Source organism: Octopus sinensis, linkage group LG21 (genome assembly GCF_006345805.1).
Source record: "Octopus sinensis linkage group LG21, ASM634580v1, whole genome shotgun sequence".
Taxonomy (NCBI): Eukaryota; Metazoa; Mollusca; class Cephalopoda; order Octopoda; family Octopodidae; genus Octopus; species Octopus sinensis.
In genome coordinates this window covers 10,994,792-11,016,996 of record NC_043017.1, presented here as the reverse complement: position 1 = coordinate 11,016,996, position 22,205 = coordinate 10,994,792, and the positions used below count along the sequence as shown (strand labels likewise).

The 22,205-nt window shown below is 41.3% G+C and overlaps 1 protein-coding gene across 1 annotated transcript in view; it reads left to right on the top strand.

Annotated features, from left to right (window-relative positions):
- LOC115222835 (abasic site processing protein HMCES) overlaps positions 1-22,205 on the top strand; it is a 112,696-nt gene that overhangs the window by 85,880 nt on the left and 4,611 nt on the right. Inside the window, exons 4-7 of the mRNA XM_029793166.2 lie at positions 6,639-6,847; positions 17,140-17,204; positions 18,188-18,271; positions 21,145-21,210. Coding sequence (XP_029649026.1) covers positions 6,639-6,847; positions 17,140-17,204; positions 18,188-18,271; positions 21,145-21,210 — 424 coding nt within the window. The remainder of the gene's footprint in view (positions 1-6,638; positions 6,848-17,139; positions 17,205-18,187; positions 18,272-21,144; positions 21,211-22,205) is intronic.

Below are 22,205 nucleotides of genomic sequence, written 5' to 3'. Positions count from 1 at the left end.
CTGGCTTCCCAGATCCCCGGTCGAACCGTCCAACCCATGCTAGCATGGAGAACGGACGTTAAACGATGATGATATATCAAAATAAGCAACAAGTATATCCGAGGTAATGTGGTACGATCGTTTCATGCTACTTCATTTTATTAAACACTGTAAGCATTACATCAGTTTTAAAATGTCGAGCAATCTTCAGCCACCTTTAGAAATTTTCCAAACAAATGGAAGTAGCATGAAATGATCGTACCACATTACCTCGTATATACTTGTTGCTTATTTTGATTGTAATCACCCCTTGGATTTATATGGATAATACCATACAAAATTCTGGTGCCTTTGACTTAAGTACCATATTCATCTGAATCTATATAAATACATATATATATATATATCATCATTTAACACCCATTTTTCCATACTAGCATGGGTTAGACTGTTTGACCAGAGCTGGTAAGGCCAGGGGTTGCACCAGGCTCCATTGTCTGTTGTGGCATGATTTCTATGGCTGGATGCCCTTCCTAGCACCAACCACTCTACAGTGTGTACAAGGTGCTTTTTTATGTGGCACTCGCACCAGTATTAGTTCTGCTGTGGTGGTCAGGCCTTCCTGAGTTCAGCAATGTGTGCCAGATATCTCAGCCCTTTCTAAGGCTCAGTGTCTTGAGATCAGCCTTCAGTACTTTGTTCCATCCCTTCCTGGGTTTCCACAAGTTCCATAATATATATATATATATATATATATAGATTATCCCTTAACAAGAATAGTGTTAACAGTGGTTTCAACCTTTAGGCTTGCTTAACCTTCATTGAGCAGTCAGTTGAAGGCTAAGCAGGCAGAAACTTCGAAGTCTCTGTCAACACTATTCTTGTTAAAAAAAAGATAGATATGGGATCTTTTCGGTTTGAACGGCAGTTTTTTCTAGCGGTATCATATGAAATTGTCACCTAAAATTATGACCCTAGTATCGATCTATTGCGTTTCAATCTGTGTTAGGGTTGGTTAGGGGTGAGGGGAAGGGTATCTTTTTTTCTTCACAAATGTAAATAAACCCAATCTGTTTCTTAAACGAGGGACAGATTCATATGGCACAGAATGTTTTTTTACCTCAATAGACGTCAGTGATTGGTTGAAATTGCTGAAATTGAAGAAAAAAAAACAACAAATATCTTGCAAACTATAGAATTTTCTCGATAAAGCCAAGAGAAAAAGATGTTTTATAAACACATTCTACCAGTATACGAAGTTTAAAATTTTTTAGTTACCTAGAAATTATGTTAAAAACTGCCGTTCAAACCGAAAAGATCCTAGATATATATGTACTCTAAAAAACATATCGAGTAATTTTAAAGTAAAATTGTTTTTATTATAACTTGACATAAAAACAAAAGTAATATGTGTGTGTGTGTGTGTGTGTGTCTACATGTTTGTATACATTCATATTACAAATATATATATATAACACAGTACACACACACACACACTAACATAATATGCATCCATAAATACATACAAACCCATTAATACTTAAATGGCATTTTTATTTTTTTTTCCTGCAGAATAACCTTTAGCCCATTTCTTCACTCCCCGCCCTCTTCCTCCTCCTCCTCCTCATCATCATCTTCTCCTCCTTTCTCCTCACCATCATCATCTTCTCCTCCTCCTCACCATCATCATCTTCTCCTCCTTTCTCCTCCTCCTCACCATCATCATCATCTTCTCCTTTCTCCTCACCATCATCATCTTCTCCTCCTTTCTCCTCCTCCTCCTCCTCACCATCATCATCTCCTTTCTCCTCCTCCTCCTCATCTTCTCCTTTCTCCTCCTCCTCACCATCATCATCATCATCTTCTCCTCTTTTCTCCTCCTCCTCATCTTCTCCTCCTTTCTCCTCCTACTCACCATCATCATCATCATCTTCTCCTCCTTTCTCCTCCTCCTCACCATCATCATCTTCTCCTCCTTTCTCCTCCTCCTCACCATCATCATCATCATCTCATCTCTCCTCTCACTTTATTCCTCATATTGAGTCTCTATAAGATAGTTGTTTTCTAATAGCAATGTTAGTAGTGGTGGTGGTGGTGGAGATGGTGACATTGGTGGTGATGGTGATGGCGGCGGCAGCAGCAGCAGCGGTGGTGGTGGTGGTGGTGGTGGTGGTGGTGGTGGTGTGTAATTCAGGGAACAGAAGGTATAAAAACCCCAGTAAACCAGATGATAATAGTTTATAAAATGCTGTTACTGATAAAGCTATAAATATTTACATTGCAAATCTTACTCACACTGCAGCAATGTAATCTCCGCAGAACACCCTGCCCCCCCCTCCCCCTCCCCCCCCCCTTCACCCCCCTTTTTTCCCCTGCTTTTCAGGGACCACAAATTGATTATATACAGTTTGTTAGAGAATGATATACAGTTTCATGTTCTGTCTCTCCTACCTGCATTCCAATAACACATCGAACACAATCCATTTGAAATATAATGATACTCGTGTAAATAATCCCCTAGTTTTTTATTTTCATGTATTTATTTATTTATTTTATTTATTTATTTTTTTTTTGTAACAAGGGACATTGAAATTATATATTGAAGTGTTGAAATGCGCACACACACAGACGCATGCATACACATACTTGCATACACACACACAAACACATATGCACGCTCTCTTTTACTCTTTTACTTGTTTCAGTCATTTGACTGCGGCCATGCTGGAGCACCGCCTTTAGTCGAGCAAATCGACCCCGGGACTTATTCTTTGTAAGCCCAGTACTTATTCTATTGGTCTCTTTTGCCGAACCGCTAAGTGACGGGGACGTAAACACACCAGCATCGGTTGTCAAGCAATGCTAGGGGGACAAACACACACACACATACATATACATATATATATATATATATATATATATATATACATACATACACACACACATATATACAACAGGCTTCTTTCAGTTTCCGTCTACCAAATCCACTCACAAGGCATTGATCGGCCCGGGGCTATAGCAGAAGACACTTGCCCAAGATGCCACGCAGTGGGACTGAACCCGGAACCATGTGGTTGGTTAGCAAGCTACTTACCACACAGCCACTCCTGCGACAAAGATACATACAAACACAAACATACTTAGCCATACATATGCAGGCACACTCCACTCACCTATTACAGCTACATTGGACCCCCCAAAGTTTTGCTCTAATGTGGAATTCCACAATATGAAATGGTATTCTGCCTTAGACTTCCATCTGACATGAAAATCATTGGGAATTAGCACCCATATTTTGGAATTTTTGTTTTAACTTAGCAAGCCAGCAAAATGAGAACAATAAAATATGTACCAAACATAAACTGTGATCAATTTCATTGCCTAAACTCTTCAAGGGATTGTCCTTCATGGAAGTATATTTCCAAACAGGCAGCCAGCTGGCAGAAACGTTAGCACGCCGGACGCTGCCATTACGTTCTGAGTTCAAATTCCGCCGAGTTCGACTTTGCCTTTCATCATTTCGGGGTCGATAAATTAAGTACCAGTTACACACTGGGATCGATGTAATTGACTTAATCCATTTGTCTGTCCTTGTTTGTCTCCTCTGTGTTTAGCCCCTTGTGTGTTGTAAATAAATATATATATTTCCAAACAGGATCTATCTCTGTTTGACCAGCAGTGTATGACATCTGATAGCCTGGTCAATCACATGATATATATATGTGTGTGTATGTGTGTATGTATATAATAAAGAACACCACTAGTTCGTGTTAGGGAAAGGTTAGTATTAAATGGCATTTGGCGTGACTAGTAATGTGTTGTGAGTAAACACCGTATTCGACACCGAACAATAAATTTTTCAGATGAAGTTGAAAGGAAAAATTTAATTATTTGTTTGTGCTTGATATCGCCAGCCATGTGTTGTAGAGACATCTGGTTAGACTCACCAGCAAATGGGAAAATGTTGAAGATTCACAAGTACATCAAGATGTGTGTGTGTGTGTGTGAGAGACCTGCATTTACATGAACATATGTGAACAAACAAATATATACATGTACACTCACATTTCATCATCGTCATCATCAGTTTGTGCTAGTTTTACATGTTGGATGGGTTGTCACAATCTGAATGAGTTTATTATTTTTTTTTTCATCTGGAGGTCAGAGGAGAGGTCTCAGACTTCCATTTCATTTTGGCATTAGTTATACATTTTGGTACCCTTACTAGTACCAGATTAATGTGTGTGTGTGTGTGTGTGTATAGATGTATGTGTAGGTGTGTATACACACATAGTCAAGACTATTGAAAAGGTTGCAAGACGCAACGAAAATTTTAGGAAAATAAAAAGACGAAATAAGTGGAAATTTTACCGGTGAGTGTGTTAAATAATAAGGTACTAAAAGAGAATGACTCTCCCCAGACACAACAAAATATGCTTCAACACACGAACTCATATAAAGAATCTTGCAAACCAAATCCAAAAACGACACATAGGTGCAGGAGTGGCTGTGTGGTAAGTAGCTTGCTTACCAACCACATGGTTCCGGGTTCAGTCCCACTGCGTGACATCTTGGGCAAGTGTCTTCTACTATAGCCTCGGGTCAACCAAAGCCTTGTGAGTGGATTTGGTAGATGGAAACTGAAAGAAGCCCGTCATATATATGTATATATATATATATGTTTGTGTGTCTGTGTTTGTCCCCCTAGCATTGCTTGACAACCGATGCTGGTGTGTTTACGTCCCCGTCACTTAGCAGTTCGGCAAAAGAGACCGATAGAATAAGTACTGGGCTTACAAAGAATAAGTCCTGGGGTCGATTTGCTCGACTAAAGGCGGTGCTCCAGCATGGCCACAGTCAAATGACTGAAACAAGTAAAAGAGTATATGTATATGTGAAAAGTATGGGCAAACATGCAAGTGTTCTATGCTTGTTTTACCATTATGGTTGTTTGGAGCCCCTGCAATAAGTATTCCCATTGTATTTTGATGCTTAACCACAATCACTCCTTAGGGAACACTTCATTGCTTTAAGATAGATAATTAGGTCCATGTGTGTGTGTGATCATTAATTTTCATGTTAATGTCTCTATGCTTGCATGGGTTGGGTAGCATTTGCTGAGGTGGATTTTTTTACAGCTGGAGCCCTTCCTGTCACCAACCCTTACCTGTTTCCTAATAAGGTAGTGTTTTCCCAGAAGACTGGAAATAAAAGATTAAGAGTGAACAAAGTATATTAACCCTTTAGCATTTAAACTGGCCATATCCGGCCAAAAGTATTCTGCCTGTTTTATGTTCAAACTGGCCAGATCTGGTCTCTCACACCAACCCTACAATATCGTTTTAAAAATTAACAGCTACCTCATCAAAATCTCATAGTTACAAGATAATGCGTGATTAGTTCAAAACAAAGTGGATTAAAAAGCATTAATTTTGGCAGAATAATGTGAACCCTAAAGGGTTAAAGCTTTGCATCAAAATATCAATTCATGTTTCAAGCACCAGATTAATCACAATAAAGTTTATTTTATCAAATTCTTTGTTATTTTCAAAATTCATTGAAACAAAATCAGTATATTTCAACAAAAATCTCACAACAGAAGGGCTAAGAATTGAATAAAATGTAATGTTACTTATAGAAAGTGATGTGAAATTCATGAAAGGAATTTAAAATAATTATATTTTCTTCCAGTTTAATAATTTAATTATAAATTTTTTAACATATGGCATATACAATTTATGAAAACTCTTTAACATCTGTTGAAAAAAAATGTTTTTTATTTAAAAAAAAAATAATGTTATTTTCATTTTCACAAATTCTTGCTGTTTCAACATTTCTCATAATATTTCAAAGAAGTATCATCCTTCAAGCCTTCTTTGACTGGCTTGTAGAACATTCTTCTTAAATATCATTGTCATCAATCCCTGGACATTACAGTCCCAGGTCTGAGGACTTATGGGGCTGGTAACATCGTTTTCATAGTGTATAAACAATTGAGACCACAACATTCCTCCTGGATGATATGACAGACCATTGCAGGATTATGCATTTACAGGCATACTCTTTTACTCGTTTCAGTCATTTGACTGTGGCCATGCTGGAGCACCACCTTTAGTCGAGCAAATCGACCCTGGGACTTATTCTTTGTAAGCCCAGTACTTATTCTATCGGTCTCTTTTGCCGAACCGCTAAGTGACGGGGATGTAAACACAATGCTAGGGGGACAAACACAGACACACAAACACACAAACACACACACACATACATATATATACATATATACGACAGGCTTCTTTCAGTTTCCGTCTACCAAATCCACTCAGAAGGCTTTGGTCGGCCCAGGGCTATAGCAGAAGACACTTGCCCAAGATGTCATGTAGTGGGACTGAATCCGGAACCATGTGGTTGGTAAGCAAGCTACTTACCACACAGCCACTCCTGCGCCTAAAGCAGTGTAAAATGAAGTGTTTTGCTCAAGAATACAATGCACCACCTGGTCCAGTAATTGAAACCGTGTGATCTTGCAATTACCAGTACAACACTCTAACCACTTGGCCATCTGCAGTCATTCTTCTTTAGTATGGACAACAATCAAGTGTTTCTCTATCCGTCTAACTATTTATATACCTATTCATATATTTGTGTTGTGTTTGTTTCAGATACTATGAATGGAAGAAGAGCGGCCAAACGAAACAGCCCTACTTCATCACACAGCAAACACATGATGTGAAACCCAGTATAAAAGTGGAAGCAGAGGACGTGAAAAAGGAAGATCTCTCCATGATTAAAAGTGAAGTTAAAACTGAAGTCAAGACTGAAATCAAAACTGAAGATGATGCAGAGAAGGAAACGAAAGAAAGTGTTTCTGGTAAAGAAATAACTTGACATGTTTTGACAGAATTTATTTCATACATCATCATTATCCTTTAAGGCCCTCATGCTTTCCGAAATCCGCCGAAACTACACCTGATTATATATACACTTTAGATGAGTTGTAGTGCACCTGAGCACTGTACACAATTATTATTATTATTATTATTATTATTATTATCCACCACCACTGCCACTACCCTCATCATCAACGCCACCACCACCACCACCACCATCATCATCTTCTTTTACTGCCCATTGTCCATGCTGCTTGGAGGCGCAATGGCCCAGTGGTTAGGGCAGCGGACTCGCGGTCATAGGATCGCGGTTTCGATTCCCAGACCGGGCGTTGTGAGTGTTTATTGAGCGAAAACACCTAAAAGCTCCACGAGGCTCCGGCAGGGGATGGTGGTGATCCCTGCTGTACTCTTTCACCACAACTTTCTCTCACTCTTACTTCCTGTTTCTGTTGTACCTGTATTTCAAGGGGCCGGCCTTGTCACTCTCTGTGTCACGCTGAATATCCCCGAGAACTACGTTAAGGGTGCACGTGTCTGTGGAGTGCTCAGCCGCTTACACGTTAATTTCACGAGCAGGCTGATCCGTTGATTCGGATCAACCGGAACCCTCGTCGTCGTAACCGACGGAGTGCTTCCACCATGCTGCTTATGAGTTGAATGGTTTGACAAGCTCGAATGGGTCTCAGGGCTACATCAAGCTGCATCAAGTGTCTGCTTTGGTATGGTTTCTATGGCTGAATGCCTCTTCTACTGCCAGTCATATTATTGTGAACCAGGCGCTTATTTTTGTGCCATCAGCACTAGTGAGGTTGTCCTGCAACGTGCAGGACTACGATCCCCTACAGGATGAGGGGGCCACACAGTAGAGGGAGAGAGCGATAGGAAGAAAGAGAGCGAGAAGCAGCTTTATGTTGTGGGGTGACTGGTTAAAGTATGAGAAAAGGAGCCAGGACAGAAGAGGTTTCTTGTTGTAGAGGGAGCTGCATGGCTATCGACATTCTAGAAGAGGGGGCAGGAGTGACCAGCCAAGGGCTGAAAAGAGATGATAATAGAGGGGGTGAGGGATCAAGATATGGAGGTGACCAGAAGTAAGTGGGAACAGAAGTTTATGAGGATATATGGGTAGAGTTTGCATTTGATTAGTGATGGGGGAACGGGGGTGGGGTGAGGAGATGAGTATTATGAATGAAGAACCAGTGTTGAAGGATGATAAGTGTCTGTAGGGAGAAGGTGGAGAAGAGTAGGTGATGAATGTAGTGATTGGTTGGTAAGAGGTGTAGGGGGTCAGCGATGTATTTGAGTTGGAGACAGTTAGGGGAGAGTAGGGGATGACTGGCAGTGCAGAAAGCAGTGAGGAGCAACAGAATAGTATAAATTACACAGCAGACATATGCACATGGCGTTACTGTATAGCACCAATTAATTTAGTCATTAATTAACTTTGTAGTCTGTTATTTCTAAAAAATATGCGTAATATATGTCTTTAATAAAATACATATTTGAGAAAGTATATTTTGTTAAAACAACACATTTAATGCATATGGCTTGTTGAAAAGCCTTGACCTCACAAAGTTCTTTATATCAGATCAAGGTTGTTGTTTTTCTATTTGCTCAGTCACTTAGTGTTAACGATGATAATGTTGATGATGATGATGGACTTTTTTGTATGATGTACAATCTTCCACATTTTTACTTAGTCACTCTGTCATAAACCTGGCTGTATCATCGAGAAGACTACAGGCATGGCTGTGTGGTTAAGAAGTTTCCACACAGTTTCCGTAGGAGTGGCTGTGTGGTAAGTAGCTTGCTAACCAACCACATGGTTCTGGGTTCAGTCCCACTGCGTGGCATCTTGGGCAAGTGTCTTCTACTATAGCCCCGGGCCGACCAATACCTTGTGAGTGGATTTGGTAGACGGAAACTGAAAGAAGCCTGTCGTATATATGTATGTATTTGTGTGTCTGTGTCTGTCCCCCTAGCATTGCTTGACAACCGATGCTGGTGTGTTTACGTCCCCCGTCATTTAGCGGTTCGGCAAAAGAGACCGATAGAATAAATACTGGGCTTACAAAGAATAAGTCCCGGGGTCGATTTGCTCGACTAAAGGCAGTGCTCCAGCATGGCCGCAGTCAAAATGACTGAAACAAGTAAAAGAGTAAAAAAAGAGAGAGTGTTGGCTGGCTCAGGACTATTGTAGGAAACCCTTGTACCAAAGGCCCACAGAAATTGGACCCAAAACCAAGAGGTTACCATGCAAACTTCTTAACTTATTCCTAATTATACTTCTGTTCTTCTCTGAAATTAAAACAAGACAAACCATGTAAATGTTCTGTTTCATAGCAATATAAGCATGTCTTGTTGTTTGCCACTTGACAGGAACGGCATTCCTCTATAATTGAATGAGGTGAACTGCATGGATCTGTACTATTGTCAAAGTTGACCTGTATTTAATATTAGTCTATCATCGAAGGTTGTTGGCAAATTGGCAGACACTGCAGAATGCCACGGCTAAAAACCTTGTAGTGTTTATCTCTCTCTCTCCCTCTCTCTGTTCCTCTCTCTCTTCCTCTCCATAAGTGGTTTAGGCTCATCTTGCTCCAGGGTTAATTAACTTTGTCTTTCATCCTGCTGAAGGTTGATGGAATGAGAACCAGTAATGTGTTGATTGATTTAAATAAATGCCAACTTTGAGAGAGAGTATATGTGTGTGTGTGTGCGCGCACACACACACACACACATAACTCTACTAGACACATATACAGACATGCATGCGCATTCGCACACACACACACAACTCTTATCACAACTGTCTGACAACTGGTCACCTAAAACCTTGAATAACAGTTTGTGAAGTTTTTTTGGATTTAATAAAACAGTATATCTATCTACCTGTCTGTCTGTCTCTGTTTTCCATCCTGGTATAAGTTGGATGATTTGACAGGATCTGGCAAGGCTGGGAGTTGTACAAGACTCTAGTGTCAGTTTTAGCTTGGTCTCTACGGCTGAATGCCCTACCTGATGCCAACCACTTTACAGAAGCAAAGTGGCTGAGTTCCTTTCAAGCATTGAGCCTCAGGGAGGCAAAGTGGCTGAGTTCGTTTTGAGTGTTGGGCCTCAGCGAGACAAAGTGGCTGAGTTCGTTTTGAGTGTTGGGCCTCAGCGAGACAAAGTGGCTGAGTTCGTTTTGAGTGTTGGGCCTCAGCGAGACAAAGTGGCTGAGTTCGTTTTGAGTGTTGGGCCTCAGCGAGACAAAGTGGCTGAGTTCGTTTTGAGTGTTGGGCCTCAGCGAGACAAAGTGGCTGAGTTCGTTTTGAGTGTTGGGCCTCAGCGAGACAAAGTGGCTGAGTTCGTTTTGAGTGTTGGGCCTCAGCGAGACAAAGTGGCTGAGTTCGTTTTGAGTGTTGGGCCTCAGCGAGACAAAGTGGCTGAGTTCGTTTTGAGTGTTGGGCCTCAGCGAGACAAAGTGGCTGAGTTCGTTTTGAGTGTTGGGCCTCAGCGAGACAAAGTGGCTGAGTTCGTTTTGAGTGTTGGGCCTCAGCGAGACAAAGTGGCTGAGTTCGTTTTGAGTGTTGGGCCTCAGCGAGACAAAGTGGCTGAGTTCGTTTTGAGTGTTGGGCCTCAGCGAGACAAAGTGGCTGAGTTCCTTTTGAGTGTTGGGCCTCAGCGAGACAAAGTGGCTGAGTTCCTTTTGAGTGTTGGGCCTCAGCGAGACAAAGTGGCTGAGTTCCTTTTGAGTGTTGGGCCTCAGCGAGACAAAGTGGCTGAGTTCGTTTTGAGTGTTGGGCCTCAGCGAGACAAAGTGGCTGAGTTCGTTTTGAGTGTTGGGCCTCAGCGAGACAAGTGGCTGAGTTCCTTTTGAGTGTTGGGCCTCAGCGAGACAAAGTGGCTGAGTTCGTTTTGAGTTTTGGGCCTCAGCGAGACAAAGTGGCTGAGTTCGTTTTGAGTGTTGGGCCTCAGCGAGACAAAGTGGCTGAGTTGGTTTTGAGTGTTGGGCCTCAGCGAGACAAAGTGGCTGAGTTGGTTTTGAGTGTTGGGCCTCAGCGAGACAAAGTGGCTGAGTTCGTTTTGAGTGTTGGGCCTCAGCGAGACAAAGTGGCTGAGTTCGTTTTGAGTGTTGGGCCTCAGCGAGACAAAGTGGCTGAGTTCGTTTTGAGTGTTGGGCCTCAGCGAGACAAAGTGGCTGAGTTCGTTTTGAGTGTTGGGCCTCAGCGAGACAAAGTGGCTGAGTTCCTTTTGAGTGTTTGGCATCACGGAGACAAAGTGGCTGAGTTCGTTTTGAGTGTTGGGCCTCAGCGAGACAAAGTGGCTGAGTTCGTTTTGAGTGTTGGGCCTCAGCGAGACAAAGTGGCTGAGTTCGTTTTGAGTGTTGGGCCTCAGCGAGACAAAGTGGCTGAGTTCGTTTTGAGTGTTGGGCCTCAGCGAGACAAAGTGGCTGAGTTCGTTTTGAGTGTTGGGCCTCAGCGAGACAAAGTGGCTGAGTTCGTTTTGAGTGTTGGGCCTCAGCGAGACAAAGTGGCTGAGTTCGTTTTGAGTGTTGGGCCTCAGCGAGACAAAGTGGCTGAGTTCGTTTTGAGTGTTGGGCCTCAGCGAGACAAAGTGGCTGAGTTCGTTTTGAGTGTTGGGCCTCAGCGAGACAAAGTGGCTGAGTTCGTTTTGAGTGTTGGGCCTCAGCGAGACAAAGTGGCTGAGTTCGTTTTGAGTGTTGGGCCTCAGCGAGACAAAGTGGCTGAGTTCGTTTTGAGTGTTGGGCCTCAGCGAGACAAAGGGCTGAGTTCGTTTTGAGTGTTGGGCCTCAGCGAGACAAAGTGGCTGAGTTCGTTTTGAGTGTTGGGCCTCAGCGAGACAAAGTGGCTGAGTTCGTTTTGAGTGTTGGGCCTCAGCGAGACAAAGTGGCTGAGTTCGTTTTGAGTGTTGGGCCTCAGCGAGACAAAGTGGCTGAGTTCGTTTTGAGTGTTGGGCCTCAGCGAGACAAAGTGGCTGAGTTCGTTTTGAGTGTTGGGCCTCAGCGAGACAAAGTGGCTGAGTTCGTTTTGAGTGTTGGGCCTCAGCGAGACAAGTGGCTGAGTTCGTTTTGAGTGTTGGGCCTCAGCGAGACAAAGTGGCTGAGTTCGTTTTGAGTGTTGGGCCTCAGCGAGACAAAGTGGCTGAGTTCGTTTTGAGTGTTGGGCCTCAGCGAGACAAAGTGGCTGAGTTCGTTTTGAGTGTTGGGCCTCAGCGAGACAAAGTGGCTGAGTTCGTTTTGAGTGTTGGGCCTCAGCGAGACAAAGTGGCTGAGTTCGTTTTGAGTGTTGGGCCTCAGCGAGACAAAGTGGCTGAGTTCCTTTTGAGTGTTTGGCATCAGCGAGACAAAGTGGCTGAGTTCGTTTTGAGTGTTGGGCCTCAGCGAGACAAAGTGGCTGAGTTCGTTTTGAGTGTTGGGCCTCAGCGAGACAAAGTGGCTGAGTTCGTTTTGAGTGTTGGGCCTCAGCGAGACAAAGTGGCTGAGTTCCTTTCAAGCATTGAGCCTCAGGGAGGCAAAGTGGCTGAGTTCGTTTTGAGTGTTGGGCCTCAGCGAGACAAAGTGGCTGAGTTCGTTTTGAGTGTTGGGCCTCAGCGAGACAAAGTGGCTGAGTTCGTTTTGAGTGTTTGGCATCAGCGAGACAAAGTGGCTGAGTTCGTTTTGAGTGTTGGGCCTCAGCGAGACAAAGTGGCTGAGTTCGTTTTGAGTGTTGGCCTCAGCGAGACAAAGTGGCTGAGTTCGTTTTGAGTGTTGGGCCTCAGCGAGACAAAGTGGCTGAGTTCGTTTTGAGTGTTGGCCTCAGCGAGACAAAGTGGCTGAGTTCGTTTTGAGTGTTGGCCTCAGCGAGACAAAGTGGCTGAGTTCGTTTTGAGTGTTGGGCCTCAGCGAGACAAAGTGGCTGAGTTCGTTTTGAGTGTTGGGCCTCAGCGAGACAAAGTGGCTGAGTTCGTTTTGAGTGTTGGGCCTCAGCGAGACAAAGTGGCTGAGTTCGTTTTGAGTGTTGGGCCTCAGGGAGACAATGACCAAGGCCTTTGGCATTATGTTGTGGCAGATACTGATGTCACGCAAATGGCACACATGCCAGTGGCATGTAAAAGCACCCATTACACTTTTGGAGTGGTTGGCCTTAGGAAGGGCATTCAGCTGTAGAAAACCATGAGAAATCAGATTGGAGTCTGGTGCAGCCTTCTAGCTTACCAGTCATGGTCGAACCTTGTAACCCATGCCAGTATGGACAACAGACATTAAATGATGGTGATTTTATATACTTATATATATTTATGGCTACTGTGCGCATGGCACATAAAAAGCACCCACTACACTCTCAAAGTGGTTGGCATTAGGAAGGGCATCTGGCTGTAGAAAATCTGACTTGACAGACTCTATCTGACCCATGCAAGCATGGAAAGTTGGACATCAAAGCAATGGTCATATATACTTGATGCTGTCCTACTTTACTCTAAGCTTTCATCATCTGGGACAAAGCCACCTCGGTCTCAGTTGAGGAGGGAGCAGTATTGTCTTGCAGGTTACTTGGTGACCTCACTAGTGCTGGTGCCATGGAAGTGGTTGGCATCAGGAAGAGCATCCTGTCGTAGAAACCATTCTAAAGCAGACACTCTTCTGGCTCAACAGTTCTTGTGAAGCTGGTCAGAGCATGGCAGCATTGGAAGAAAGATGTTAAACGACGATGATGATAATGATATAGCCATTGGAACTGTGACAAAAACCAGAACTAAATAAATAATTCAGTGTGACTGTGTCAGACAATCAGTTGCTGGTCGTGTCATGTTGACAGTGTGTCTGCACCAATCAGTTTGATGATCCTCGACTAATGAATAATTAGACTAACAGCAATTGATTGAAATGAATATTGTATGATGTCTTTTAGCAGAGGGAATACAAGAACAGCAGTCTGGTCACAGAACTCTGATTCCATTACATCTGTTGTTGATGTTTAATTCCTATTCTATATTCAGTATTATATAACACCCTGATATGTAGTAGTAGTAGTAATAGTAGTAGTAACTGTTGTTTAGTGACCAGGTCTTATTGGCCCCTGAAGGTCATTATATCAGAAAGGTCAAATGGTCAAGTTAGCTGGAATACCTTTGATCTTAGGTTTGCTGGATTGGAACTGTCGCTGTATGAACCAGTGTACAGTTGTTATGCTTGCTAGAAATAGCAGCCAATGTGCCCTTAATTTGTCTTTTATATCTTTTACTTGTTTTAGTTATTGGATTGTAGCCGTGTTGGGACTTTTTAAGTATGGTGCTTATTCTATCAATCTCTTTTTGCCATACTGCTAAGTTACAGGAAAGTAAAAGAAAAAGACCAACACCAGTTGTCAAGCAGAGGTGGTAATATCTCACACACACTCATATATACAAGCTGTCCATATATGATCATGCTTCACCACCTTGTCCCATGTCTTCCTGGGTCTAGATCAGCACTTCCTTACACAGCTGTCCTCATCTATATGCATCACATGACCATACCAGTGCAGTCATCTCTCTTGCACTCCAAGATGCTTACACTGTTGCACATGCACACTGCCTTTGCACATCCAGCAAAGCATACTGGCCTCACACACACATGCTTATATATCATCATCATCATCATCATCATTTAGCGTCCGCTTTCCATGCCAGCATGGGTTGGACGGTTCAACTGGGTCTGGGAAGCCAGAAGGCTGCATCAGGCCCAGTCTGATCTGGCAATGTTTCTACAGCTGGATGCCCTTCCTAACGCCAACCACTCTGTGAGTGTAGTGGGTGCTTTTTTACGTGCCATATATATATATATATATATAATAGGCTCAGGAGTGGCTGTGTGGTAAGTAGCTTGCTTACCAACCGCATGGTTCCGGGTTCAGTCCCACTGCGTGGCACCTTGGGCAAGTGTCTTCTACTATAGCCCCGGGTCGACCAAAGCCTTGTGAGTGGATTTGGTAGACGGAAACTGAAAGAAGCCCGTCGTATATATGTATATATATATATATATATAATATATATATATATATATATATATATATATATATATATATATATGTGTGTGTTTGTGTGTCTGTGTTTGTCCCCCTAGCATTGCTTGACAACCGATGCTGGTGTGTTTATGTCCCCGTCACTTAGCGGTTCGGCAAAAGAGACCGATAGAATAAGTACTGGGCTTACAAAGAATAAGTCCCGGGGTCGAGTTGCTCGACTAAAGGCGGTGCTCCAGCATGGCCGCAGTCAAATGACTGAAACAAGTAAAAGAGTATATGCGCCGTGCACGTGCATGCGATTTTTGTGTACTATTGTCTTAACATCACATGATGGTTATGTATAGGCATTGTTGTCATACAAGTGAGCTTTTCTAAATTTCTGTGAGAAAAACCTGTCTAGCCACGGGAAAATATTACCTTGACTGGAAGGTTGGCAACAGGTGGGGCATCCAGCCGTAGAAAATCTGTCTCAACAAACTGCATCCATCTCATGCAAGTATGGGAAATAGACGTCAGATGATGACGATGATGGTATTGTAATTGATGCATTTAGTTTTATGCATCATTGTGTTAGGCACGTTTCTCGAATTGGCACAAGGCCATGGAATCATATTTAACATGGCTAATGTTATAAGTTTGGATAAATTCCACTGCAAGAGATGCCTTACCATTCATTACTGACATAAACAAATAAGCAAAGTGGTTTGTGTGTGTATGTGTGTACATTTGTGTATATATATGTGTGTGTGTGTGTGTGTGTGTGTTTATATATATGCATGTATGTACAATATATATATATATATGTATGTATGTGTATCGTAAGTGTATGTGTGTACATTTGTATATATGTGTGTGTGTGTGTTTATATATATGCATGTATGTACAATTTACATATACTTATATATATATATATATAATATATATATATATATATATATATATATATATATATATATATGTATGTATGTATGTGCATCATGTGTATGTATGTACATTTGTGTAGTATGTGTGTGTGTGTTTATATATATGCCTGTTTGCGCAATTTACATATACTTATATATGTGTGTGTATCCTATGCAGTGTAGACTAACGAAATAATAAAAACAATTCAAGTCAAATACATTAAAAATAAACATTTACTTCACTGATAGAATGTATGTTTATTTTGATGTATATACCACGAATTGCATTATTATTTTTAGCCAGTCGACACAACATCATGTTCAATTATCTCCCTCACATTAAACTTTTGTTTATTGAACCCTTTAATAGAGTCTTGTTACATTTTGAGAAATAATATATCATCGCCATCATCATCATTGTTTAATGTCTGCATGCTATGCTGTCAAGAGTTGAATGGGCCATTCCTGTTCTAGACAGATATGGTGATTCCATCTTGCTTATGAATTTCCCTTTAGGATTGGTGGTTGGTTTCTATGGCTGGATGCCCTTTTTAATACCAACTGTTTTATAGTGTGTCGGGTGCAACTTTTTTTTTATGGTACTAGCACTTGAATAGCTGTTATGTCTATAACAAAACTAAAGACAACCATATATATATATCATCATCATCATCGTTTAACATCCGTTTTCCATGCTAGCATGGGTTGGACGGTTTTGACTGAGGGCTGGCAACCAGATGGCTGCACCAGGCTCCAGTCTTGATCTGGCAGAGTTTCTACAGCTGGATGCCCTTCCTAACGCCAACCACTCTGAGAGTGTAGTAGGTGCTTTTTAAGTGCCACCTGCACGAGGGCCAGTCAGGCAGTACTGGCAATGACCTCGCTCAGATCTTTTTACACGTGCCACCGACACAGGTGCCAGTGAAGCGACGTTGGTAACGATCACGCTCGAATGGTGCCCCTTTTATGTGCCACGGGTACAGAAACCAATATATATATATACACACACACACACACACAATGGGCTTGTATGCGTATGTTAAAATGATAAGAATAAAGTTTCTGAAAGGGATACAAATAAAGAAACTCAAAGGGGTTGCTTTGATCTACTGGTAGAACATCTGTCACGGTTACAGAAGACATGGGTTCAAGTCTCACCAGCAGCCTTTGACTTTTTTTGCATCCAAAAGGGCTTTTTTGACACAATATTTATACGGTAGTTTTTATGGCTAAATGTTCTTCATGTCCCATTCTTTCCAAAACAGAATTATTTCATATTTTTGCAAAGTTTCTAGATTCTTATGTTGTCAGCAATGTATATTTTAATGTATGTGTGTATATGTAATACACACATACATTAAAATTTTGTTTTCTGTTTTTCAGATGAAAAACCCAGCAAGCCCCTCATGAAGATGGCTGGAGTCTTTGATATCTGTAGATCAAAAGATGTACGTTTGTATTCTTTTTAAAATTTATTTCACCACCAATCACTAAAACATCAGTCTTGTTCTTGTGTCAGTCATTGAGCTGCAGGCAACAAGCACATTTTTTTTCCTCTTCTTGAGTTGCAGGACTCAAAAGGCCACTCACCTGGTTTCCATGGTGAATAAGTGATTGAGACCACTACATTCTAATCACATGTCCACAGCACAAGTGTGTGTGTGTGTGTGTGTTGGTATCTACTTATCACAACGTCTGCTGTTACATTGTGAGTTCAAATTCCGTCGAGGTCGACTTTGCCTTTCATCCTTTCAGGGGTCGATAAATTAAGTACCAGTTACGCACTGGGGTCGATATAATCGACTTAATACCTATGTCTGTCCTTGTTTGTCCCCTTGTGGGTAATAAAGAAATAGGTATCTACTTGTCTTGACATCATGGGATAGTTTATAAAGCAGAGTCCATCATTTCTAATCTTCCATGAAAACAGTTCTGGTCATGGGGGAAATATTATCTGAATTAGCAACACAAAGGTCATCTGGCTGTAGAAAATCTTCCTGGAAGAATTCTGTTTGACCCATGCAAGCACGGGAAAAGGGAACATTATGATTATATATCCTATATATATATATACACACACACACACACACAATGGGCTTGTATGCGGATGTTAAAATGATAAGAATAAAATTTCTGAAAGGGATACAAATAAAGAAACTCAAAGGGTTGCTTTGTTCCACTGGTAGAACATCTGTCACGGTTACAGAAGACATGGGTTCAAGTCTCACCAGCAGCCTTTGACTGTTTTGCATCCCAAAGGGTTTTTTGACACAATATTTATACGGTATTTTTTATGGCTAAATAACTTGACTGGGCGTTGTGTGTGTGTGTGTGTGTGTGTTAGGGGTCGTGGGGTTTGTAAAACAGCAACTTGTATAGCCGCTTTGTTTTGTTTTTATCTTTTATCTATTTACTTCCGTTTATTTTCCAGGACAAAGACCAGGACCTCTATAGCTACACTGTAGTTACGGTGCCTGCATCTGCTGCCACAGCAGATATCCACCACAGAATGCCGGTAAATATTTGGTGTTTCATTTATTATTATTTACTAGCAGTATCACCCGGCGTTGCTCGGGTTTGTTTCGACCCTTTAGAACTGGAATTTTTGAAAAGTAAAAATTATGCATTATGTAGCTTGTTATTCTCTTTAAGTGAACATTTTTCCGGTTGAAATACACCACAAAATGGCAACACAGCAGTAAAAAAATAATTGTAAAAAATAGGGATTTTCATAGAAAAAAAAGCACCTTTTTGATGTAAATAATTTTTGGTTTTAACATGGTCCGATTTGAATTTTTTCTATGGAAGGAAGAGCAAGCCTTCTTCTATCATACTCTCAATTTTGGTGATCTTGCGCCGCAGTGTCTTGGAGGAGATAGTGTTAGTTGAAGACTACCAAACCTGCCATACGCAGACAACTTCAGCTTTATATATAGAGAGATTATTAAGAAGACAGCAAGCTGGCAGAACTGTTAGCACACCAGGCAAAATGCTTAGTGGTGTTTCTTTCCATCTTTACATTCTGGGTTCAAATTCCACCAAGGTCGACTTGACCTTTCATCCTTTCAAGGTTGATAAACTAAGTACCAGTAGTGTACAGGGGTTGATGTAATCGACTTACTCCCTTTCCTGAAATTGCTGTGCCAAAATTTGGAATCATCATCATCATTATTATTATTATTATTATTATAGGACTTGTACCTTTAGTAGAAAGGATTATCATTATTATTATTATTAAAGATGGTGATCTGGAGAATTGTCCTGCGAAATGCTTAGTGGCATTTCGTCTGTCTTTATGTTCTGAGTTCAAATTCCACCAAAGTCAACTAAACCCATCTCCCCAATAATTTCAGCCCTTGTCCCTATAGTAGGAAGAATTGACTGTGCCTTTGATCCCTTTCTGGATCAGTAAGTACCAGTTGAGCACTGGTCAATATATCCGACTAGCCACCCCCAACCCCTCAAGGTGCCTCTATGGCACAGAGTTATTACTATGGTTGCTCTTTTATTTGTTTCAGTCATTAACCATGGCCATGCTGGGGTACTACCTTGGGCTTTTTTTTTTTTCTAAGTCGGTTTTGCCAAACTGCTAAGTTACAAGGATATAAAGAAACATGTATACCCACACACATACATATTTATAAACATGTATAGGGCTGGCCAAAAGTCACCAGACAGTAAATCAAAGCCATTTAATTCCAAGATTAAAAAAAAATAATTTTTATATGAGACTTCGCTAATAAATAGACAAATGCAGAAAAAAAAAATGATTTTAACTCACAGCATTCAATTATTAAACATTCATAATTGGAATGAATAAATAAAACTGAATATTAAGTATTTATGGAAATTTGATTTACTGTCGGGTGACTTTTGGCCAACCCTGTACACACACACACGATGTTTCCCCTCTACCAAATTTGCTCAAGAGACATTAGTTATCCTGGGGTTATAGAAGACACTTTCTTTAAGATGGACCAAACCCAAAACCGTGTGGTTCCAAAGTGAGCTTCTTAATCACACGACCATGCCTGCTCCCATATATTATTGTTAACCCTTTTTTTCCCCCTTTTTTTAGTCAACAGGGAAAGTAATGGCCTTAGGGTCCCCTGAGACTTGTCGAAGGGAGAAAGTATCCTGAAACCAGAGAATTAGCTTGAATGCTTGCAACAGTGTAGACTCCGAGAGTTGTCTCCCTTTACTGATTTTATTAACATAATATTAAGTCATTGACCTGTTCTCTTTCCATCAACATAGACTGTATTTGATGGCGTAGAAGATGACGCCCTTTTTTCCACCCCACCAAAAAATGTCTCAAAAACTCCACTCTGGACCCTGTGTGAGAAATTGGATCTACCATAAGTTTTATTTAGTACATGAATACACTGCTGAAATTGGGGGACATCTAATATTCCCGTGGGTTTTTTATTCCATCAAATACATTTCTTCCCAACCATATGGTCTTGGGTTCTGTTCTGTGACAGATTTCCCCTGCATTTTATCATGGGGGAAAACATTCTCGCTTAACCCTCCTATTCTCTATCAAATGTGATGCTTTATTTCCATTATTTTGAATTAATTTGATTGTTTATTTTTAGAATGACATTGTAAGGTAAGTGTGAGAGGCTGGATCTGGCCAGTTTGAACATAAAACGGGTAGAATATTCGGGCCAGATACCACCATTTTCACTGCTAATGTGTTAAGACAAAAAAGGTAGACGGAAACTGAAAGAAGCCCGTCGTGTGTATGTATGTATATATATATATATATATGTGTGTGTGTGTCCCTAGCATTGCTTGACAACCGATGCTGGTGTGTTTATGTCCCCATCACTTAGCGGTTCGGCAAAAGAAACCAATAGAATAAGTACTGGGCTTACAAAGAATAAGTCCCGGGGTCAAGTTGCACGACTAAAGGCGGTGCTCCAGCATGGCCGCAGTCAAATGACTGAAACAAGTAAAAGAGAAAGAGAGAATCAGTTCCGAGTGCCCTCCATTAGACAAACGCAGTGGAAAGCCTTTGCATGTTCAAATACTCCTCAAACATATTTGAACTGGTTTTAAACCTGCACAATTTCCATAGGTATTATTCTTTCACACACACACAGCACAGCACCAAGAATACTTCTCTGTGAATATTACTGGAGTACTTTTCTATAATTTGAGGTCTAAGAGAAATCTGTTTTTTTATTACTGATGGCAGAGGTGATGATGAAAGATACACGCTGCTGACATCTTAAGAATTTATAAACTTTTGAGAGAATGCGAAATAATGGATCTGAAAGCACAATTTCAGCCCAACATTTACTTGTTATTATTTATAGCTTTATGTGCTTCGAGATCCACTGTTCCAAACATTACTTATTTATTTATATCACACTCTTATAGGCTATTCTCAGTACCGAGGAAGATGTTGAACAATGGCTGGATTTTGGAGCCGTTCCAATTAAAGACGTAAGTTTTCTGACCATATTCTTCTTTACTCTTAATTTCAGTCTTTTAGTTGCAACACTTTGCATCGGTGTAAATAATAATAAACATGATTTTTTTTTTTCTGTAATATAGACGCAGGAGTGGCTGTGTGGTAAGTAGCTTGCTTACCAACCACATGGTTCCAGGTTCAGTCCCACTGCGTGGCACCTTCTACTATAGCCTTGGGCCGACCAAAGCCTTCTGAGTGGATTTGGTAGATGGAAACTGAAAGAAGCCCATCATATATATGTATGTGTATATGTTTGTGTGTGTGTGTGTGTGTGTGTTTGTCCCCTCAATATTGCTTGACAACCGATGCTGGTGTGTTTACGTCTCTGTAACCTAGCGGTTCGGCTAAAGAGAACCGACAGAATAAGTACTAGGCTTGCAAAGAATAAGTCCTGGGGTCGATTTGCACAACTGAAGGTGGTGCTCCAGCATGGCTGCAGTCAAATGACTGAAACAAGTAAAAGAGTATGTGAAATTCAAGCCTGTGTTCACACCTGCTGGAAATATAAAATTCAGAATGATCTTCTGGCTCACCTGAAGATTGCAGTGGCATGAAACTAGAGTTGCAAGACAAACTCACATATTTACTTTCAATAAAATGTGTGTGTGCGCACAGGCATGGCTGTGTGGTAAGAACCATAAGGTTCTGGGTTCAGTCCCACAGCATGACAACTGTCTTCTACTACAACCCAGGTCAAACAAAAATTTGTGTGTGGGTAGATATTCTCTTTACTGTTTTACTTGTTTCAGTCATTTGACTGTGGCCATGCTGGAGCACCACCTTCTTAGTCGAGCAAATCGACCCCAGAACTTATTCTTTGTAAGCCTAGTACTTATTCTGTCGGTCTCTTTTGCCGAACCGCTAAGTTACGGGGACGTAAACACACCAGCATTGGTTGTCAAGCGATGTTGGGGGGACAGACACACAAACATATACACATGCATATATACGACGGGCTTCTTTCAGT